General features: G+C 42.9%; 1 protein-coding gene across 2 annotated transcripts; it reads left to right on the top strand.

The window, feature by feature from the left end:
* Positions 1-11,664: 11,664 nt before the first annotated feature.
* On the top strand, positions 11,665-20,302 carry ccn6 (cellular communication network factor 6). Of its 2 annotated transcripts, none has more exons than XM_065963891.1 (5): positions 11,665-11,803; positions 14,890-15,166; positions 17,098-17,334; positions 18,904-19,076; positions 19,171-20,302. In XM_065963891.1, exons 1-5 carry the CDS (start codon positions 11,756-11,758, stop codon positions 19,450-19,452), a joined length of 1,017 nt encoding a protein of 338 aa, XP_065819963.1. In that variant the 5' UTR covers positions 11,665-11,755; the 3' UTR covers positions 19,453-20,302. The 2 variants fall into 2 exon arrangements, with proteins under 2 accessions (XP_065819963.1, XP_020492361.2); XM_020636705.3 differs by having other exon boundaries at positions 18,883-19,076.
* Positions 20,303-20,314: the final 12 nt, after the last annotated feature.

Raw genomic sequence — 20,314 nt, 5'->3', positions numbered from 1 at the left:
TGCTTCGGCCCCTTGCTGCCATCATCACCACAGCTCCCATAGCTCAGTCTTACTGGGCCATTCTTTGGCTTCAGCTCATGTTTTCACAGTGGGGACACACAAGTGTTCTTCTCTTCCGAATTACTCATGATGACTTTGCTTATTGTAACCTTGTAGAGCAGGGCTCCTGGGTGAAATCATGCCATTCTTCTGATGAGCTGTTGGAGTCCGATGTTTAGGCCTCAAACTGGGAAGAGGTAACAAAGGGAATTCCTGAGGAAAAATTAAGGTTTCAATTTTTGCCTCCAGAAACCATCTATTGTTGACACCGTCTACAAACTACTTCATGTACATTTTTTGGATCAAAACACTGCAAGATGGGGCACTGGTGGGGCAGTGGTGCAGTGGTTAGTGCACACGCCGCATGTATGGAGGCTGTAGTCCTCCAAACGGGCGACCCTGGTTCGAATCCGACCTGTGGTTCCTTCCCCGCATGTCATTCCCCACCCTCTCTCTCTCCCTCTTGTTTCCGACTCTACCCACTGTCCTATCGCTACAATAAAGGCACAAAAAGCCCAAAAACAACAAACCAAAAAAAACATAAATATAAAAAGATGCAAGGGCTCAAATATACTTGCTTTTCAACCACATGTATGTGTAGACAACCTGCTACGGCGTGAACGTAAATGTGCACATACATACTTCCTCTGGAGGGAGCACCACATAAATCAGACGACGTAAAACACTGAAGTAGAGCTACGTCATGTTTCTTTGCTCTCTATTTTGGCCTGCATGTTTGTTGCTATGCAACGGCAATGACACATCACAGTGCGGGTAGTTGCGGACTTGATCTATTAACTTTTCTTCAAAACTTTTTTTTATTTATTGTATCATATTTAAGGAACTCTTTTTTTCAAAAGATTCTTTTGGACTTCTTTGCCTTTATTGGATAGAACAGCTGAAGAGAGACAGGAAACGTTGGGAGGAGAGAGAGGGGAATGACATGCAGCAAGGGGCCGAGGTCAGATTTGAACCCACGGCCAATGCAATGAGGTCCATGGCCTCTGTACGTGGGGCACCCGACATAACCACTAGGCTATTGGCGCCCCTTTAAGGAATTATTTTATTTGATAATATTACCTTTTAATTTCACAAACAGGTTGTTTATTTTTCATGTGCATGTTGAGCTTGTGCAACTGACTGTTAATAATAGACATATCCATAAATCGAGTATTGCCTTTTAGCTACAATTCTACAATTCACTTATCAGACGCTTTTATCCAAAGCGACGTACATCAGAGAGTAAGAACAACACAAGCAAGGATCTAGAAAAAGGGAACAATGTCAGTAAGAGGAAACGATCAGCTTTGAGTCTGATTGGACACACAGGCGCTGACAGGAAGTGACCAGAGGCAAAGCACAACATTGAGGGCAGTTCTTGAGAGCTCTAATCAGTATAGAAACCATCTTATAAGTCATCGTTATCAAACAAAAACAATCGTCACAGCCATCATCATCATCAATAATATTGAGACCATCATCATTAAGTTAGTAGGTGTTGGGGTTGTATCAAGTCAACTTTGGTTATATTCTTTAATAATTATACTTAATTATTAATAATAAAAATAAAATATCATTAAACTATGTTTAATCTTGTTTTGGGGCACCAACCTGTACTCAGGTAAATATAACCAAAATATCACTCAAATCAGTCTCAAATTAGTTATTTAATTACTAATATTATTAATAATTAATAACTATATTTAATAAATTGAAGGCGTGAAATCCGTACACGAAGCCTTCGCACCCAGCTTATATCACAATGCAAATACACCAGTAATCACAAACAACTGCTCTCTTAAAATTACAAGATAACTAATCTAAGCAACAAACATTATCAAGCAAGGCTTGTGGATGAGGTGTAAATGTGTGTGTGTGTGTGTGTGTGTGTGTAGATGAGTGTGTATGTAGATGAGAGAGAGAGAGAGAGAGAGAGAGAGAGAGAGAGAGAGAGAGAGAGAGAGAGAGAGAGAGAAAACAAGATGGTGGAGAGAGACAATGCACCATGTGGCTTCGTTACATGGTGAAAAAATGGTGGACAACAAAGTAAGCCGTGTGGCTACCTTTCGGAATAGTTTGAGCTCTCTGAGCTGAGTTCAGTAACTGTTACTTAAACACCAGAAAGCCAGTGGCCGGACTTTGATTCAACGGCGGGTACACTGGTCTTTCTGTTTGTGAAAGCTGTTGACTGAAGGTAAACTAGCATAGGAGAACACAGCAGTTCATTACAATAAAACAAATGCAGTAGCTTACAACAGATAATAAACAGAATGTGACGTGTCATCAACAATGATGCATAATTATCAGTGGTTATAAAAGAAACAACTATTTCTGCCCAGACTAAAGCTCTTACTTGGGGTAACTCCTGGTGATCGTTGCAAAGTTGGTTAGATTGTCACTCTGTTGAATGTTAAATCAACAGATTCAGGCAGGTTCCCTTCGTGGCAGATGTAGGAGGAGGGTAGCGGGATTCAGATCTTTGACCAGAGCGCTGCTCTATAGGGTCTTCTGGTTGCAGGAGCCGAGTTCTTTGTGTCCTTGTGGATTCAGGGATCAGTGGGCTTCCTTCAGCGCTCCTGTCCAGTTGCGTTCAATGACGTCTTACGAAAAATCAAAGGAAAGAAACTCTTGTTTTTGCTCGAACGTGATAGCATCTGATTGCGCCCAAAACTCCTAAAAATATGCCGTGGAAGTAGTCAGCTGAATCCTCTGATGCTTGAATTCAGCATGTGAAGAGCTACCTATACTGAGCAACCTCAGCTCTGGAGTTTAACCCATGTAAGCCAAGATGAGGAAAGGGTTTGTCTCGAATGCTGGAGTCCATCTTGTTGGAGAGGGTATCCTCTGGTGTCGGCAGACAACACTTGAAGAGAAGGAAGCAATGCCTGGTGATTGCTTTTAAAGACTGGAGCTGCCTGTGGGTTTACCTCAGGCCTCCTCCAATGAGGATAGAGAATTCAGACGCCCCCCACCCCCCCACTTTTCACACCTATTTGTTAGTTTCTGTCTGGGGGTTGCTGGGTTGCCTTTGTTTAGTTGCCGTCCAAATAACTTTAGTCAGGCTCGAGACTGTGATACAGGCCTGAGTCCTTTGTCCCACACACATGGCTGAGGCCCAACATAGGTATTCATGAAAGAGCTGGGTCTTTAGATTTTTCTTAAAGGTGCAGAGGGACTCGGCAGATCGAATGGAGTTTGGAAGTTCATTCCACCACCGGGGGGCAACAGAGGAGAAGAGTCTAGTCAGAGACTTAGGACCCTGTTGTGAAGGTTGGATCAGACGCCTTTCATTGGCAGAGCGTAGTGGGTGGGAGGGAGTGTAGACCTGGATGAGAGAGTTAAAGTAAGGAGGAGTCGTTTTTGTCGCTGTTTTGTAAGCGAGCAGCAGAGTTTTAAATTTGATGCGAGCAGTAACTGGGAGCCAGTGCAAGGAGATGAACAGTGGAGTGACGTGCTCTTTTAGGAAGGTTGAAGACCAGTCGTGCTGCTGCATTTTGTATCATTTGCAGAGGTTTGATAGTGCATGTAGGAAGACCTGCCAGTAGAGAGTTGCAATAGTCGATGTGTGATATCACAAGAGCCTGTACCAGGAGCTGTGTAGCATGTTCTCAGGTAAGGTCTGATCTTCCTGATGTTGTTCAGGGCAAATCGACATGACCGGGCAATCGAGGCTACTTGAACCTTAAAAGTTAGCTGGTCATCAATCATGACACCCAGGTTCCGGGCAGACTTTGTGGGCATGAGTTTGATTGTTCCAAGCTGTATATTGATCTGTGGTTACATAGAGGGACTGGCTAGGATGACAAGGAGCTCAGTCTTCGAGAGGTTAAGATGAAGGTTGCGTTCATTCATCCATTTAGAGATATCAGCAAGGCATGACGAGATTCTTGCAGAGACTGTAACATCGTCTGGCGGGAATGACAGGAAGAGCTGGGTATCGTCAGCATAGCAGTGGTATGAGAAGCCATGAGAGCGGATTATTGAACCAAGTGAGCTTGTGTATATGGAGAAGAGAAGGGAACCAAGCACTGACCCTTGAGGTACCCCTGTGGATAAGCTGTGCGCTTTGGACACTTCTCCCTTCCACGACACTCTAAAGAATCACCCAGAGAGGTAGGACACGAACCAGCAGAGGGCAGATCCTGAGATGCCAAGTTCAGAGAGCATGGATAGGAGGATTTGATGGTTGACTGTGTCAAAGGCAGCAGACAGGTCTAGCAGTAATAGAACTGATGACTGACCCGCAGCTCTGGCAGCTCGTAGCGACTCTGTTACTGACAGTAGTGCAGTTTCATTAAGGTGGCCCCGCTTAAAGCCTGACTGATTTGGGTCAAACAGATCGTTTCTGGACAGGAACTCAGAGACTTGCTTAAAGACTGTGTGCTCAAGTATTTTTGACAGAAAGGGCAGTTGGGTTTTTTGAGCAGAGGGGTAACCCGAGCTTGCTTGAATGCGGTGGGGAACACACCCGTTGACAGAGAGGAGTTGATGATATGCTTAAGTGCAGCATTAAGCGGAGAGGAAATGGTCTGCAGGAGGCTTGACGGTATTGGGTCCAGAGGACAGGTGGTGGGCCAAGAGTCTAGCACAAGCTTAGAGACTTCATACTCAGTCAGAGAGGAGAATGAGTCGAGTGAGTCACTTTTGGTTGGTGCCTTTGGGCTGAGTTGGTCAGGCTCAGAAAACTGGTTACTGATGGTTGCAACCTTTTCAGTAAAATACGAGGCAAACATGTCTGGTGTGAACAGATCGGAGGGTGGAGGAGGAGGTGGTTGAAGCAGTGAGTTAAAAGCGGAAAACATTTTTCTTGTATCTGTGGCATTGCATATCTTGTTCTGATAATATGTTGTCTTGGCCGTTTTCAGGCTGGAGGAGAACGAGACAAGTCTTTGCTTATATTCACTGAGGTCAGCGGACTGTTTGGATTTTTGCCATTTTCTCTCTGCTGACCTCAGCCCTGCTCTTTGCTCTCTTATGACTTCCGTGAGCCATGGGCTAGGGTGGGTTTTGCGAGCGGGTTTGGACACCAGAGGGCAGAGCTTGTTCAGAGATGAGGCTAGTGTGGAGCAGAGTATGTCTGTAGCCTCGTCTGTAGAGTGCAGTAAAGACCTTTTGGGCAGGCATGGCAGCCATTACCTCGTTAAACAGCCGAGCTGGCTTGAGCGATCGCATGTTTTGGTGGTATGACACCATTTGTGGGTGTGCCTGAGGGAGTTCCGGCAAGGAGATTGTGAATTGAATAAAGAAGTGGTCTGATAGATGTAGAGGGGTGACAGTCAGGTTTGCTGTCGAGCAGTTCCGAGTCAGAATTAAATCAAGAGTGTTGCCTGCTTTGTGGGTAGGATGAGTTGGGACCTGCGTGAGGTCAAATGAGGATAGGAGAGCAAGGAAGTCTGTTGCCTGGGCTTTATCAGTGTGTATATTCATGTCTCCCATTACAATCAGTGGTGTTCCATCATCAGGGATTTCTGAGAGTAGCATGTCCAGTTCCACAACAAAATCATTCAGATTACACCCTGGTGGGCGGTAAATGATAGCAATGTACATTTTAATAGGAGCAGTAACCAAGATTGTGTGATATACAAATGAGGAGTTGTTGCTCAGTGGGAAGAGTTTATTGAATTTCCAGGTATAATAAATGAGGATACCTGTACGGGATACAGAACGGGGTGTGTGTGTGAGAACACTGTGTCAACAGAAAGAGCAGCTGGTGTGACTGTATTTTCTGGGCGGATTTAGGTTTCAGTAAGGGCAAGTGCCTGAATGTCTGACATTTTTGCAAGTGCTTGGATGAATTCAGTTTTATTCACAGCAGATTGACAGTTCCAGAGGCCAAAAGTAAATGAAGGGTGGGTAGAAGAGGCTTTCTTAAGCAGAGCCAAGTTGTTAAGATTTCGTTGTCTATGACAGATGTGTCTTTTCCTGTTCCCATGAATGACAGATATTTCTTTGTAGCACATGTTGCATTTAGCAGATGACCAGAGAAAATAGGCAAAGCAGTAGTCGTGGATGCCTGGGCTCTGTGGCCACGCTGAAGCGTCAGGCGCTTTTCAGATCAGAGCTTGTTCTGCTGGCAGTTTTGGATTCAGTCTCTTTTAAGCTTGGATTTTTGTGAAAATCCCACCCCAGATTCAGCTTGCAATCAACAGAGGGTGTGACATACGTCAACTGCCTCTCCTGTTGATGCTCAGAGAATGAAACTTAAGTGCTCAGTCCAAACAAAGCCTGACAATGACCCACTATCAATATCTACTCAAAGTAAGTTTCGATTCACCCACCTAGCTGACAAGACCTTCCTAGTTTTCAGATCAGAGCTTGTTCTGCTGGCAGTTTCTGAAAAAGGTGAAAAACTAGAAGTGGACTGACATGGCTGGAAAAGAATATGAATTGGAGGAACAGTCAGCAGGTTAATTATAAGAGTTGTTGATAGTTTGAGACCAATTTATTTCATTTGAAGTTGAAATGTATCAGATTGTTGTTTAATGAAGGATTTCAGCTGTTAAACATTTTTTTATGGTTGACATGTTGGGACTGTTGAAGCCCAGTTTGTCGCCTGGACTCTTTTACTGTGGAGACATGCTGTTGTAATACGTGCACAATGTGGGTTGGCATTGTCTTGCTGAAATAACAAAGTGTTATCTATTTGTCAGCTTATTTCAGGACCAGAATTTCAGAATTTGGCAACTTTCCATGGACACTAATGCAGGGGTTCTCAAACCTTTCTGGCTTGTGTACCCCCTTTCAGAATTTCTTTCAGCCAAGTACCCCGTTGTCCGGCCAAGAACATTTCAGAAAATAATTTGGAAATATAGCCCTATTTGATGTTGCATAGAGAACACATGCTGTTAATTAATTTGTCTTTAATCAGTGTGTGGATTTTCCTAGAAATCTTTATATCGGTTTATTGGGGTGCAACTTTTTTTAAACATTTGTCACGTACCCCCTAGGGGTACACGTACCACCATTTGAGAAACACTGATAATGCACCCTGATATGATCAGAAATTCTGGCTATTTAACTGAGCACGTGTAACAAGCTGTAAGGTCAGGAATTTAAATAAAAGTCAAATTGTGACTCATCAGACCTCAGGACAGAGCTCTACTTTGCCTCAGGTAAAGGGGTCTGGACCCTGAGATGGTGGCTGTGTTTCTGGATCTGGTTTTCATGCAGTTTCCTTTTTTAATGGAAGAGTTTCAGCTTGAATTTGTAGACTAAAGGCCTTTGCACACTGACTCCGTTTCTTAGGATGTTTTTTTTTGGTTCCGTTATCCTGAACCTAATGCACAGACATTTTGCACACTGGGTCGGCTTATTTTTCTATTAATTGCGAAAATTCGCAGTCAAGACAAAATGTGTCATACTCGTCACACAGAGAAGATCAAGCAGTGAAGATGATTTAGCTGTTCTTTCTCTAAATGTCAAGTGTCTGTCCACTCCTGAAAGTTTCACCTGTTGATAAAGGAGCTGCAGAATTATCCCGATGGCTTCCAGGAGTATTTCAGGATGTCAGTGGTACAGTTTGATATGCTGCTCTCTATACTGGAACCAAACATTAAAAAGAACACTTTCTGTGAAACAACTGATCCTCAACAGCAGCTGGCAGTATATTTGAGGCAGGGACACTACAGACTCACACACACACACAAACAGGGATGGATGTGAATAAACGCAGAAAATCGAACCTGTTCCCAAAAAAAAAGATGGAAGAGAGATCCGGAGTCAGTGTGCAAATATGATTGACATAACATGAGAATATCTTTTTTAATGTGCGACAATGTTTGGACAAAAAAAACGTCTCAGTGTGCAAAGGCCTTCAGGGATGAAGACAAACATGGCTTCTGAAAAAAAGATTGTAAATGTTGGCTTATGTGTGCTAAAACAATCATTGCCTGTAACTGGAAGATTACGAACAATAAATGAGAAATCATGGTTACAAACATTTGAAACAGTACTAAGTCTAGAACAAATGTCAAACTCCATTTACTCTCCATCTTATGAAACCTGGAATCAGATAAATTCACAAATATATTATAATATTACTTGTCCTAAATAAGAGATAACAGACACTTCAAGGGCTTCATGTTCTCTCCAATTGTGTGTCTCTGAATGATCCTACACTCTGGCTTTATTACACTATAAGTTACAACCTTGGTATATGTATAAACTTGATCATCACTTTATATGAATTATGCAGATATTAACTGTATATCAGCCTCATACCTTCTGTTTCCAGGATATGATTAACCATCATATTTAACTATCTTTACTTATTTATTTTCTTCTCTCTTAACTGTTTTCTTTGTAACTGACCATATATCATACTACTTTACTTAAATGTAAGTTTCCCCAGAGCATGAACTAATAATAATAATAATAAAAAACACTGAGCCCATGCAGTAATGGTCCCTACAGGATCAGGTCATTCACATTTTTGGGCGGCTGCAGCTCTGTGTCGTCTCTGCACTATAGGTCAGGGGTTCTGCTTTAAGGAGAAAATGTGAACTAACAGAGTGAGAAGGAGTCATTTAGTGAGATCAGACAGAGATCTTTACAGGTGGGAGGGTCGCCCTCCAGCACAACAGACCACCCCTCTGACAATGTGTCAGTGGATAGGTAAAAGCTTTGTATAGATTATTGGGAAGATATTAGCTCATTTGCTCCCTTTCTTTGAAACCACCAAATTCTTCAGATCATCAACTAGCTCCATTAACTGAACCAAGAGAGAGTTCCTGCAATCTGCTTTAAAAATCAATGAAACGCAACACAAACACCAACACACACTAAAGATGTGTTGCATTGTTAGAGCATACCACTGAGCATTGGTTGAATTCCTGTCTGGTTTAATTACTTTCTGTCTAGTGAGCAGTTTGGCCTCCTGATCGTCCGCATACATTTACCCATGATCAGGAATTACTGATTATTTTCTCACCCTGCTCATAAAGCCTCCTGTTTATGGGCTCTTTCCTAAAATGCGGTGGGATTATGTAGACAGTCCAGTGCACATTTGACACAGTTCCCAGTTCATACTTGTGCTGAAAACATTTGTATCTGACAGTTTTCTGAACTCCAGCAGGGTACAATTGTGCAGCTGTTAGGCAACACTGCAAAAAGTCAGATCTCAAACACAGAGAAATAATACAATGGGGAAAATATAAAATATGCAAAAATATCTTTGAATAGTAACAGAAATGGTCATTTTAAATACAGTAAGTATTTTTTTTCTAGCAAAGCTTAATTAAAGGAAGAATATGTAACATTTTACATATATATATATATATATATATATATATATAAGAAATCAAGTCTATCCTGTGTAAATGTGTCTCTGAGTCATGACTGTCTACAATGAGTGAGAAGCTCGAGTCCTGCTGGCTGTGTTGTTGTCAGAGCCGTGTTTACATGGACGGGACGGCCGGCTCCTCCCCTTGTGTATAAAAGCTGTTTTAGTCAAGAACTAGAGAGAAGAAGAACATACTCACTGATTATTGATGTCACAGAAAAGTTTTTAGATCACGCTCATTATGTGTCTGTTTATGTGCAATATGAAGCTACAAGCTAACTAAAGAGTGCTAACATTAGCATGCTAACACAACAGTGCATGACACAAGCATTTGCAGCTCGAGTCAAGCACAACTTTGTCTGCACCTTGAGTTCTTGCTTGCGCTTGAATGTGAAGGGAGAGAGTTGGAGGTGTGGAATCGCTGGAGGAGAGCGAAGGCTTCAGTATGGAGGAGGCGTGGCCAAACAGCAGTTTGTTTGGAGCTCGAGGGCGACATCTACTGGATCAAAAAGTTGGGCATTCTTCCTTTAAAGGTCTGTTCAGCCTTAATAATAAAAGCACGAAATAAAACAATACGCTCCTAGCCAGGAAACCCTTGTAAAAGAAAATTCTTAATCTCAATGAGGCTTTTGCATAGACGTTGGCTGTTTTCAAAACCGCCTTCAGCATACTGCTATTGAATGTAGTATGCAGTACTAGTGCCAGTCGTGGTTATTTTCCAGCATTTTCTAAACTGGTTTCCGGTCTTGGAAAGAGGAAGTAAACAACAGCCCAGCTGACAGAAACAGCATCCACTTACAGTCTTAAAAAACCTGACACATGATTCATTTAGATTTTCACGATTTCGAGAATCCAACAAAAATAACATTCTTATCTCTCTAAATAATGGTGGTATCTTTGTGTGGGTTGGTCTGTACTGTGCATTGTGGGAAACAGAACGTAAGAGAGACTGGTCTGATGGATACTGTAGATTCTTCCTGAATCAGTACAACATCCAGGTATTTTTGTCATACTGCGGAACTCGCATTTGTTGGCATACTGCATTTCGGCTAAATCAGTACGTACTACTAGTAGAGTAGGTGGTTTTTTAAAAGAGTCTTTAAGAATGTCAGTGCAATAAAGCCGTCAATTAAAGGCAAAAGATTGAGAGCGCCCCCTACTGACTGCCTGCTGTACAGGTCAGTGAATCGTAAAACAGCCATTAAATCAGGAAACAGAATGTTCTGAGTCCTTTCTGTTTGGCAATAAAAAAAATTGGCATCTCAACCCCAAAACTCAGGTCAGTGTGTCCTTATGCAGGAACAGGAGAGACACCATCTGGACCCCTTTCTGGCTCTTTTCAATGTGAAGGTCAGGGGTTCAATCCCCAGCTCCTGCAGCAACATGTCCCATGTGTCCTTGGGCAAGACACTTGACCCCAAGTTGCTCCCACTGCTTCGTCGGTGGTGTATGAATGGATTAGTTACTATTATTATTAGTCACATCACTTAGCAACGTCTACCATCAGAGAGTGAATGTGTAGGTGTGACCTGCTGTGTAGAAGCACTTTGAGTAGTCAGCAGACTATTCAATTCAATTCAATTCAAAAAAAGAAAAGCGCTCATAAGCTCAAGTCTATTTACCATTTTCAGTTTCCCTTGGCTTATTTGTCAAACTCCAATGACCCTCCCAGCAACCCTGCAAGGGTAAAGAGTTTGTCCACCCTAACACTACCAGGACATTAGAGAGAGAACGTGGGGCCTAATGCAGATTGACAGCCCCTAGTGTACTTTCAGGGAAGTACAGTTCTGTGTTGGCTTCATTTCTCAGGCCTGGAAGTCGCTGCTTGGTCCAAATGAATTCTCAAAGAAGTGTTGCCTTAGGTTGACGAGGCTCTTGAGAGGGACCTCTTCACTAAGGGTAAATAATAATGGAATGTGAACACAAACACATGTCAGTCTACTTTAAGTGGGAGCATACAGCTTACATTTCCCACTACAACAACATACACTGAATGCATCAACCTACTAAAAAAACACTTTCTGCATGAATTCAACTTTTGTTCATCAACATATGGAGCTATATGGTATATCTTAAAATGTATTTTACAGGGTGATATACAGCAACCCTGATAAATGCGATCCAAGTCTGCGGACTAAGAATAAACAAGTGGGCAGGACTTGAAGGCCTCGGAGCGGCCCAGCAGTTATGAAGACAAATATTTCCACTCTGGATCAGTAAGGCGGGGAAAGGTGTGTTTGGAGAGGAGACAGAGGGGCGCTTTGTCCCCCTCTCTCCGACAGGTCGGCTCTCCCAATCTCTCGGCCCCCCCACCCTTCCCTCCCCATTCCTCTCTCTCCCTCTCCCTCTGCCAGTCGTCCTCCCTAAATCCCACCTTCCAGCTCCCTCGTCCCCCTGCGCCCTCCTGGAGCTCACACAAACCTTCTCACTTAAGAGATGCTATCGCTTCTCTGCCATTCCCTGCTGCTCATCCTTGTTCAACAGGTAAGAAGAGAATTATCTTTTTACTATTCTAACACTGCAAACAGACGGACCATTGAGGACACTCAACACCTGCCATACATGAAGAAACTGGGAGATAAACAACTGGGATGCTTGGGAATTCTTGGTATAGCAGAGGTTCAAAAAGTCTCCTACAGAGGATCAATGCATCTTGCTCTGTTTAGTAAAGTTTTGTATGTTCAGATTTCTTAAGAACCTGGGGAATATTTCCACTTGTGTTCTATGATTGGGTGAAGGTTGGTCTATCTCTCAAAGGGGAGCAAAGTCTGAGGTCTTTGCATTTAAACATTCTGAGGACCCATTTTCACACCATGAAATGAGCTCATTCAGTAAACCTGGCAGATAGGCTTCAGATTTTTGGCATAACCCCTCCTGACCCTTGGCAGCACTAAGCAACCGGGGGAAATGGAGCACAAGAGGCTCAGAGCGGTCACGGTGGCATAGTCAATAGAAAGCAAAGATTTTTTAGGAAAACAAGGAAGTAGTTTGCCTATTTGTAGTTTGAATACTAACTTTGTTCTTACTATGAGTGCAGCCTTGTTTGTTGTGGAAGAGAAAAAAAAAAAATCATGTCTAGTTTTTTGGCTTCTTTCTTTTTAAACGAGGCTTTCCGAACCTTAGAGTCCCATCCCCACCTGGGGTCACTAGGACATTAAATGGAGTCGCCGGAAATTGTATTAATTGATTGATGAAAATTATATTGAACACAGGCTATTGTTGGCAATAGCCAATACCAAAACAGACATCATTGCACATTTGTACATTCATATTGATTCAGCGATGGCGTAATATTGGTGTCTCTGTCTGTGAGTTCACATTGGGTTTTGGCATTGTGGAAGCGCGGCACAGTGTAGCTTTAAATATGTAAATGAGCTGTGTCTGACCACGCCCCTCTTTGTAAGGGCTTGGGTGTCTCGGGCTTTCTCTTTCCATGTCCTATTGTTTACGGTGAGAAGGCAGACTCAGAGGACAGAACAAACACCTAGCTGTGGGAGTGTCACCCACCTGGGGGAGGGGTTACTGCCCTTTGTGATGTCATGAAGGGAAAATCTCCAAATGGCCTGTTTGAGCACACATTTTCTGAAAAGTGGAGCAGGCAGAAGACAGAGAGGATGGACTTTTCTCATAATTGGAGGGTTTGTAGACGGACTAGAGACACATATTAGTTAAAGAAAAACATGGTCAAGTATATTTTGTAAAATATGTGACCTTTAAATTTGTGATCCGTTACAATTTCGATTCTCTTTAGTTAAGTTCATGTTGAAACCTTCGATCTACCATAAGTCCCTTATTTTCTTTCAAAAATAAAAGCAGGTTTGTTCCCAAACAAGTCAAGGACCCTAAGCATAAGAGAGTACTAAAATGCAAAATAAAAGCAAAACAACTGTTTTGAAAGGCAAATAACAAAATAGAGATATAAAAATAAGATTAACTATTGACATTTAGAGATGAATCGCTATTTACAAAATGCAATCGTTTGACAGCCTGAACATCTTTTGAATTTATTTTATAAAAAGGCTATGTGCAAGTATACAAATGTTGTCCTCTGTTTGTTCAACACTTCCCCATCCTTAAGAATCCTTGATGCCGTAACACTCGGCATTCCATAGATCTGTTGACTATAATCTATGCGGTACGTCATGTATCTGAGATGTAGTGGGACATTTAAGTTGAGGTCACTGTGTGTTGTCTGTTCTGTTGTACTGTTTGATTTGTACCCAGTGGTGAAGTGCAGATGTAGAGTTATACCGATTAATCGGCCAGCCGATAATACAGACCGATATTAGCATATCAAGTGACTTTCTGTATTGGCGAATTTTATCGCAGATATGCGCTGATATAAGTACATTTATTCACCAGTCAAACAGCATTTAATGTGAGTTTTATTGTATTACACTAGACATTCTCTTTCACCAACAGAGGGCGCTATATGGATTACAACAATCATCATCAAGCAGTGATGCATGTTACTTTCCAGTCGAGTGACTGCATTCTGATGGATGAACACAATACTTGTATATCTATAAAAAAGAAAAGAAAAAAGCCTGTCAGTGGTGGTCCAACCAGTCCGAGACCGAGACAAGACCAAGTCAAAATGCTTTTGATTCAAAAACGAGACTGAGACCTTCAAAAAGTGAGTCTTGAGACCACTTTTTATTACTGATTTCCAGTACTACAACACTAGTTCCCATTCTGCTGGAAGGAGGTACTGAAAAAAACATTTGAGGAAGAAGAGTATACCCACTTCTTCAGGCACCACTACATCACTGGTTGTACACCTCATACAGGTATACAAGGTAGCTTATTTCTGTTTTAAGATAGTTTATAACATGCAAACAGTACATTTAATTAAACTTAGATGTATTTAACTGGTTGGTCCTATTAAGATTCAGAACCTCTTTTCCAAGTGAAACCTGGTCAATACAGGAAGTAGTAGTTTCACTATGAATCATTTTTGTACTTGTTAGTCATCTAGAGTCTAAAATATAAAAATACCAACTTTCCTTTTAAGTAACTTTGCAATTAAGTGTGCAATAGTGATGCTGTTCTCAGCTTTCTTCCTACAAGTGATGTATTTAGAACCTATTTCTTGCCCTGAATATTTACACTTTTATTGTATAAGAGAAGACGTTAAGTCTTGAATTGTAAGAGCAAAAGTATATCTGTATGCAAATTCAATTTAGATGTAGGAGAAAGCGTAACTATTTTCCCATCAACATTTTGAAAAGGTGGCATTGTGGTGCAGTGGTTAGCGACGTTGCCTCACAGCAAGGAGGTTCCTGGTTCCCATCCCCATCAGACTGTGTGGAATTGCATGTTCTCCTCATGCCTGTGTGCTTCCTCCCTCAGTCTAAAGACATACTTATTAGGTTAAATGGTTACTCTTACATTGTCTGTAGGTGTGAACATGAGTGTGGCTTGTTGTCTGTCTCTACATGTCAGCCCTGTGATTGATTCAGGAGTCAGAATAAGCAAAACATTAATGTTTAGCATGTCCGTTTTCCAAAATCCAATCCTTCAGACAAGTTGAGTTGCAGTCACTCATGTATCTCTGTCCTCTTCCTCAGTGCCTCAGCAGGGCTCAGAACAATGGGCAGCTGGCCGCTAGAGATGGGCGAGCTGTGGCTGAGAGGCGGCAGTTCTGCCAATGGCCCTGCAAGTGTCAGCCAAGACCCTACTGTGCCCCGGGGGTGAGCTCAGTCCTGGACGGATGTGGCTGCTGCAAGAGCTGCGCCCGGCAGATCGGACAGTCGTGCAACGAGAGGGACGTCTGTGACCCGCACAAGGGCATGTACTGCGACTTCTCCGCAGACAAGCCGAGGTTCGAGGTCGGAGTGTGTGCGTGTGAGTAGATCTAAGTATTTGCTGAATAAGTCAGATGACATATGAACGTAAGGGAAATAGTTGAATTGAAAATGTTAATCCTGAAATGGACAAACACAAAGATAATAAGAGTCTTTTAGAGTCCAAACAAAATAAATACTCATTTGACTCTAAGGACTGACTTAACAGAGCGGAGCATCTTTCCTTACAAAGATCTCTGTAGAAACAGTTCAACCAGACCACAGAGTTAATTGAATTACATAATAAGTGGAGCAGGAGGGCTTGCTGTTGGGGAGGTTTTGAAGTTTCGACTGGAGAAAGCATCTCAAAATGAGAAGCTTCTGCCCTTCATGAATGAAGGACAAGCGATACACAAAGAAAAGAGTTGAGTCTTACTCAACGGGTAAACCTGCAGTGTTGAAAAATGAATCCAATGTGGAAGTTCATACAAAACTGCAGTTCCTCTAGTGTCCACTAGGTGCCGGTTTTAAAAGACCATATTAAAATGTCAGCAGAATATAAACATGTTTACACCCTGATTAGTTAATGTCTTCATTAATGGATGTAAACATTGATGATTAGAATTCACCCATTTTGATTTTCATTAGGGAAACAAGTTATGCATAATTAGGGGCGTGTCCGATCTGACTGCAATCGGCCATTGTAGCGGTTTGTCAGGAGGCTTTATGCTGCACTCAGGAGTTCCTCGGATGGTCCCAGTTTCCAAGTTGGGAAGTCGTTCTTCCGACTTTAGTGTGTTAACGTGTTTTCAGTAGGGAAAGTGGAATGTTTTAACAACAACAAACAGCGTGGATTCTACAAAGACGATGTGTGGAGGGTCTCTGTTACGAGTTACATTTGACTTACAAATTCATCTGCAATACAGATACAAAAATATCTCAATATTAACAAAACATATTTTGACCCCCATGTTGGTGGCAAATATGACGTCAAGTCAGCAAGCACCATATTCTTTCCAAAGTTTCCAAGTTGTTGCTGACTTGAGCAGACGGTCATGTGCAGGAGAAGCTGAGGAATTTTTAAGATGACTGAGATGAGTTTTAATGATAAAACCTGACCATGTATGGAACAGAGCCAAGAGGATTTGGGTGTCCTCAGTCATTCCACAAGGGGGCGACTAGATATGAGATACATGTTACTCAAAGTAACAAACCCGTCAGTTTTAGTCCTTATTGGCTGAATTTGATCCATTTGGTCCAATAAAATTTGGATCCTAGAGGAGACGTTTTATAAAATGATAATGTTTGTTGGGGAGCCAAGCATGTCACATGTGCACTCTCTGAAGCATCTTGACGTCACCCGTCTGTTCCTGCAGGGGGCGCTGGAGTCCCATTGATGGCGGTCTCCATGCTGGAAATCCTGACTCACTCTAACTTTCAGTCAACCTAAAGGCTGAGAGCTGGAGCTGAGGTGGGTTTTAAACCTCTTGATCAACCCTTACCTCGTTCCCACCTGTCAGTCAGGTCAGCTACATGCCTCATTGTGAACAACTCTTATCCTTCATCCAAAAATGTACAATGTGTGCTGATCGATACATGAGTTTATCAGACCTATTTTGTTTTTTGGAAAAATTGGCTTTTTTGAATGCGTGTATATGTGACTTCCTGAGCTTCTGCAGCCAGCCTCTAGTGGGCACTTGAGGAACTGCAGGAATTTGCACCTCAGCTTTGGATTCATTTTCAACACTGGAGGTTGATGCTTGGATTTTAGATATAATTCACGTGGGTCATCTCTTTAAGTCAGACAAAATCCATTATTCACATCCCTGAAAAAATCACAGCTGTTCCGTTACAACCCTGAGTATTAGAAATGACTTCATAAATAACATAATATCATCATTAATATTTTAGGATCTTTGCCTGTATTTTAAATCTTCACCAGTGTGAAGCACAGCCCTGACTAGCCCCCCCCCCCCCCCCCCTTTCTCTCAGACTTGATGGCCGTGGGCTGTGACCTGAATGGTGCCCACTATGAGAACGGAGAAGGTTTCCAGCCCAGCCCCCTCTATAAGTGCACATGTATCGCTGGGGCCATCGGCTGCACCCCCGCTTTTATTCAGAAGCCTGCCGGTCTCTTAGGCCCCGCCCCGCTGATGGGCAACATGCCAGCCAGCCTTCGCAGTGGCCAGAGCCCAAAGAAGCACCAGCAGGACACCACCTACATGTCAGGTGAGTGTTTGTGGAGCAGAGCCGCGGAGAAGGGCCTGCCTGTCTGGACAGGAATGCTAATTACTCCCCAAGTTATGTGAATGAGTAAGGGGGGGGGGGGGGGGTGGCTTTCATTGCTGTGGTAGTGAAGGGGGAGTGAGGTGTGGCTGCCTGTGGTTAGACTGCCTCACAGAGGGATACAGACAGATGGATGGATCCAGTTATAACCAGGACGACAGGAGCGGCTCTGTTTTTATTCACTTTGATGTATCAGTGCTGGTTTGTGTGCTCTGCTTGGCATGAAACTATGACTGCCCCAAAAACCAAAGAGCTCAAATACTTTATGGGGGGGGGGGAATCAGAAAATAGTTTAAATTCAAAAGCTGAGTCAGAATCTGTCCATTAAAAGTGTTTCTTTAAACAGAAAGTGTAAAAGTGAACATTTAACGAACGAACAATGGCCCACGCTAACGACAAGAGCAGTGTCGACTCTTTGAGTGTTTAAATATCCAAAAAGGAAGGCTGGACATTTTGTTTTTACATTTTTATGCAGCGTTACAAGTGTCCCTCCTCTTTCCAGGTCATCTTAACTCAGGCGGTAGCACCAGAAATGGAGAGGCGAGATTAAGTTTACCTTTACATTGGATGTTTTTCTGAGTTACTCAAAGACGCTTCACAAAGAACAACAAAACAAAATAAAGAGGAATTAATGTAAAAGTGCTTTCACACAAAAAACTCCTGAAAATCTTCTGATCTTTCTGGGAGGAGCTGTATCTGTGGTCAAATGTTTTCGTTCGGACTTCACTTGGAGTTTCTCCTGCCAGACCCTCTATAGTTTTCTGCATTAAGTCAGAGTGAGCGGAGAATTCACCCCCAGCCAATGAGAGAGGGCGGTGACGGTCATATATTGTGATTGCTGCACAGACAGTCTACGATCTCTGTGCTCGTAAAATAAACAGCTGCAAACTGGAATTATCTGGATATTTTCAGGAGTGCAGATGTGATAACGGCACAGACAGAGTTTGTTAGTGGCTGTAGGCGATTCAGAAGAGGTGTTAGAGATGTCATTAAGAAAAGTGAGGGGGGGGGGGGGGGTCTGTAATGGTTATGGGATTGAGTTCCAGAGGGTGGGAACAGCAATGGAGAAGGTCCTGCCCCCCCTCAGGACCTGTGGTGTTGGTGCATTCCATTTGATCTCAAAAGTCAGGAATTCAGAGGTGCTGGTCTGAAACGTGGTCAGGAACGCTCCCCCTGAAGTCAGAACTCTGATTGGACGCATACATTAACTCCGTCATAGCGTGTGTTTTTCGGATTTCTAAGTGGAAAAAACTCTTTGGGATGTCTCAAATAAACAAAAGATTTGTTGCTTTCTGGTGCGCCTGGTGTCACATCTCAAAAGAAACATGTAGAATGAATAACTCATATCTTTAAAACAAGGGTATTCCTTGAGATGAGTATGTATTCGGGGTCTCTCCAGTCCGTGCTCAGCTCGGCAGTTAAGTGGCACCCAGCCGGGCTCTTGGTGTAGGGTGTTGTTGACACAGTGCCCTTTAACTGTAATACTGAAAGCTTACAGGGATCCTCCTTTAGCCTGGAAGAAGAACTGTCTGGTCCAGACCACCCCCTGGAGCCCCTGCTCCAAAACCTGCGGCCTGGGGATCTCGGTGCGCGTCAACAACGACAACGGCAAATGTGAGATGAGGAAAGACCGCCGACTGTGCCTGCTGCGCCCGTGTCAGAAGAGCGTGATCAAGAGTATCAAGGTGGCCGGTCTATTCAAGAATCTAGTTTCAGATCTTTATAATGGTTTTTCATTTTTTAACATATTAAAATGAAACCGTTTATATCCTCTCGTAGATGCCGAAGGGGAAAACATGCAGGGCTAAATTCCAAGCGAAGAAAGCGGAGAAGCTGACCCTCTCGGGCTGCACCAGCACCAAGAAGTTTAAGCCCACGTACTGCGGCGTGTGTACAGACAAGCGCTGCTGTGTGCCCAACAAGTCGCGCATGATCAAGGTCAACTTCACGTGCAAGGGAGGCTCCAATACGCAGTGGAAGATGCAGTGGGTGACGTCCTGCGTGTGCCAGAGGAAGTGCAACGACCCGGGCGACATGTTTTCTGAGCTGCGATTACTCTAAGGGAAGTCCAGAGACACAGACGCAGGAGACGAGACCCCCCCCCCCGGTGTCAGACTGAGGACCAAACACACACACATGATTAGGTTCAAAAAGAGTCATCTTTAGAAGGATCAATTTCTTTAAAAAAAATACACAAGAAAACACACAACACTGCAAGACGAAAGAATGGCTTCGATCATTAAAGGGACACTGTGATATTTTGTGTCATTTGGAGATCAAAGTGATGTGTAGGTATATAAAGGTTTGGAATTGCACAAGGTAATGTTTGTTAAACAGTAATGTAAGGGCTGCAGTGTGATCACGGGGGGGAAAGTTGAGGCGGCAGTGGAAAACCAACTCCCACATCCTGCGAGGCAAAAGTACCAATTACGTTGAGAGAGTCTCAGGACAAAAACAACTTTCTCTGAAGAACCTTTATGTAATGTTGCTAAAACACTTATTACAACAATTTGAAACTGGCTCTGTTAAAGGCAGGGTTGGTCATTTTTGCATGACTAGCATGACTTTGAAAGTAGTGTTCCCTCATTGCTCTCTCTCACCCCATCGAGAAAATGACCAACTCTGCCTTTGCTAAACTTTAGATTTAATTTGGCAAATTTCCCCCTAAAGACGTAGCAGCCGTTGAACCTTAAAATCATACCAAAATATGTCAGAATAGAACTTAAAGGTCACATATTATCTAAAAAACACTTCACCATGTTTCTCTAACACTAATATGCGTCTCTAGTCTGTCTACAAACCCCCCAATGATGAGTAAAGTCCATCCTCTCTGTCTTTTACCTGCTCCACTTTTCAGAAAATGTGTGCTCAAACAGGCCGTTTGGAGATTTTTCCTTCATCACAAAGGGCAGTAGCCTGAGAC

This window comes from Labrus bergylta, chromosome 15 (assembly GCF_963930695.1).
Source record: "Labrus bergylta chromosome 15, fLabBer1.1, whole genome shotgun sequence".
NCBI classification, from domain to species: Eukaryota; Metazoa; Chordata; class Actinopteri; order Labriformes; family Labridae; genus Labrus; species Labrus bergylta.
This window is presented reverse-complemented; position numbering and strand designations above follow the sequence as displayed.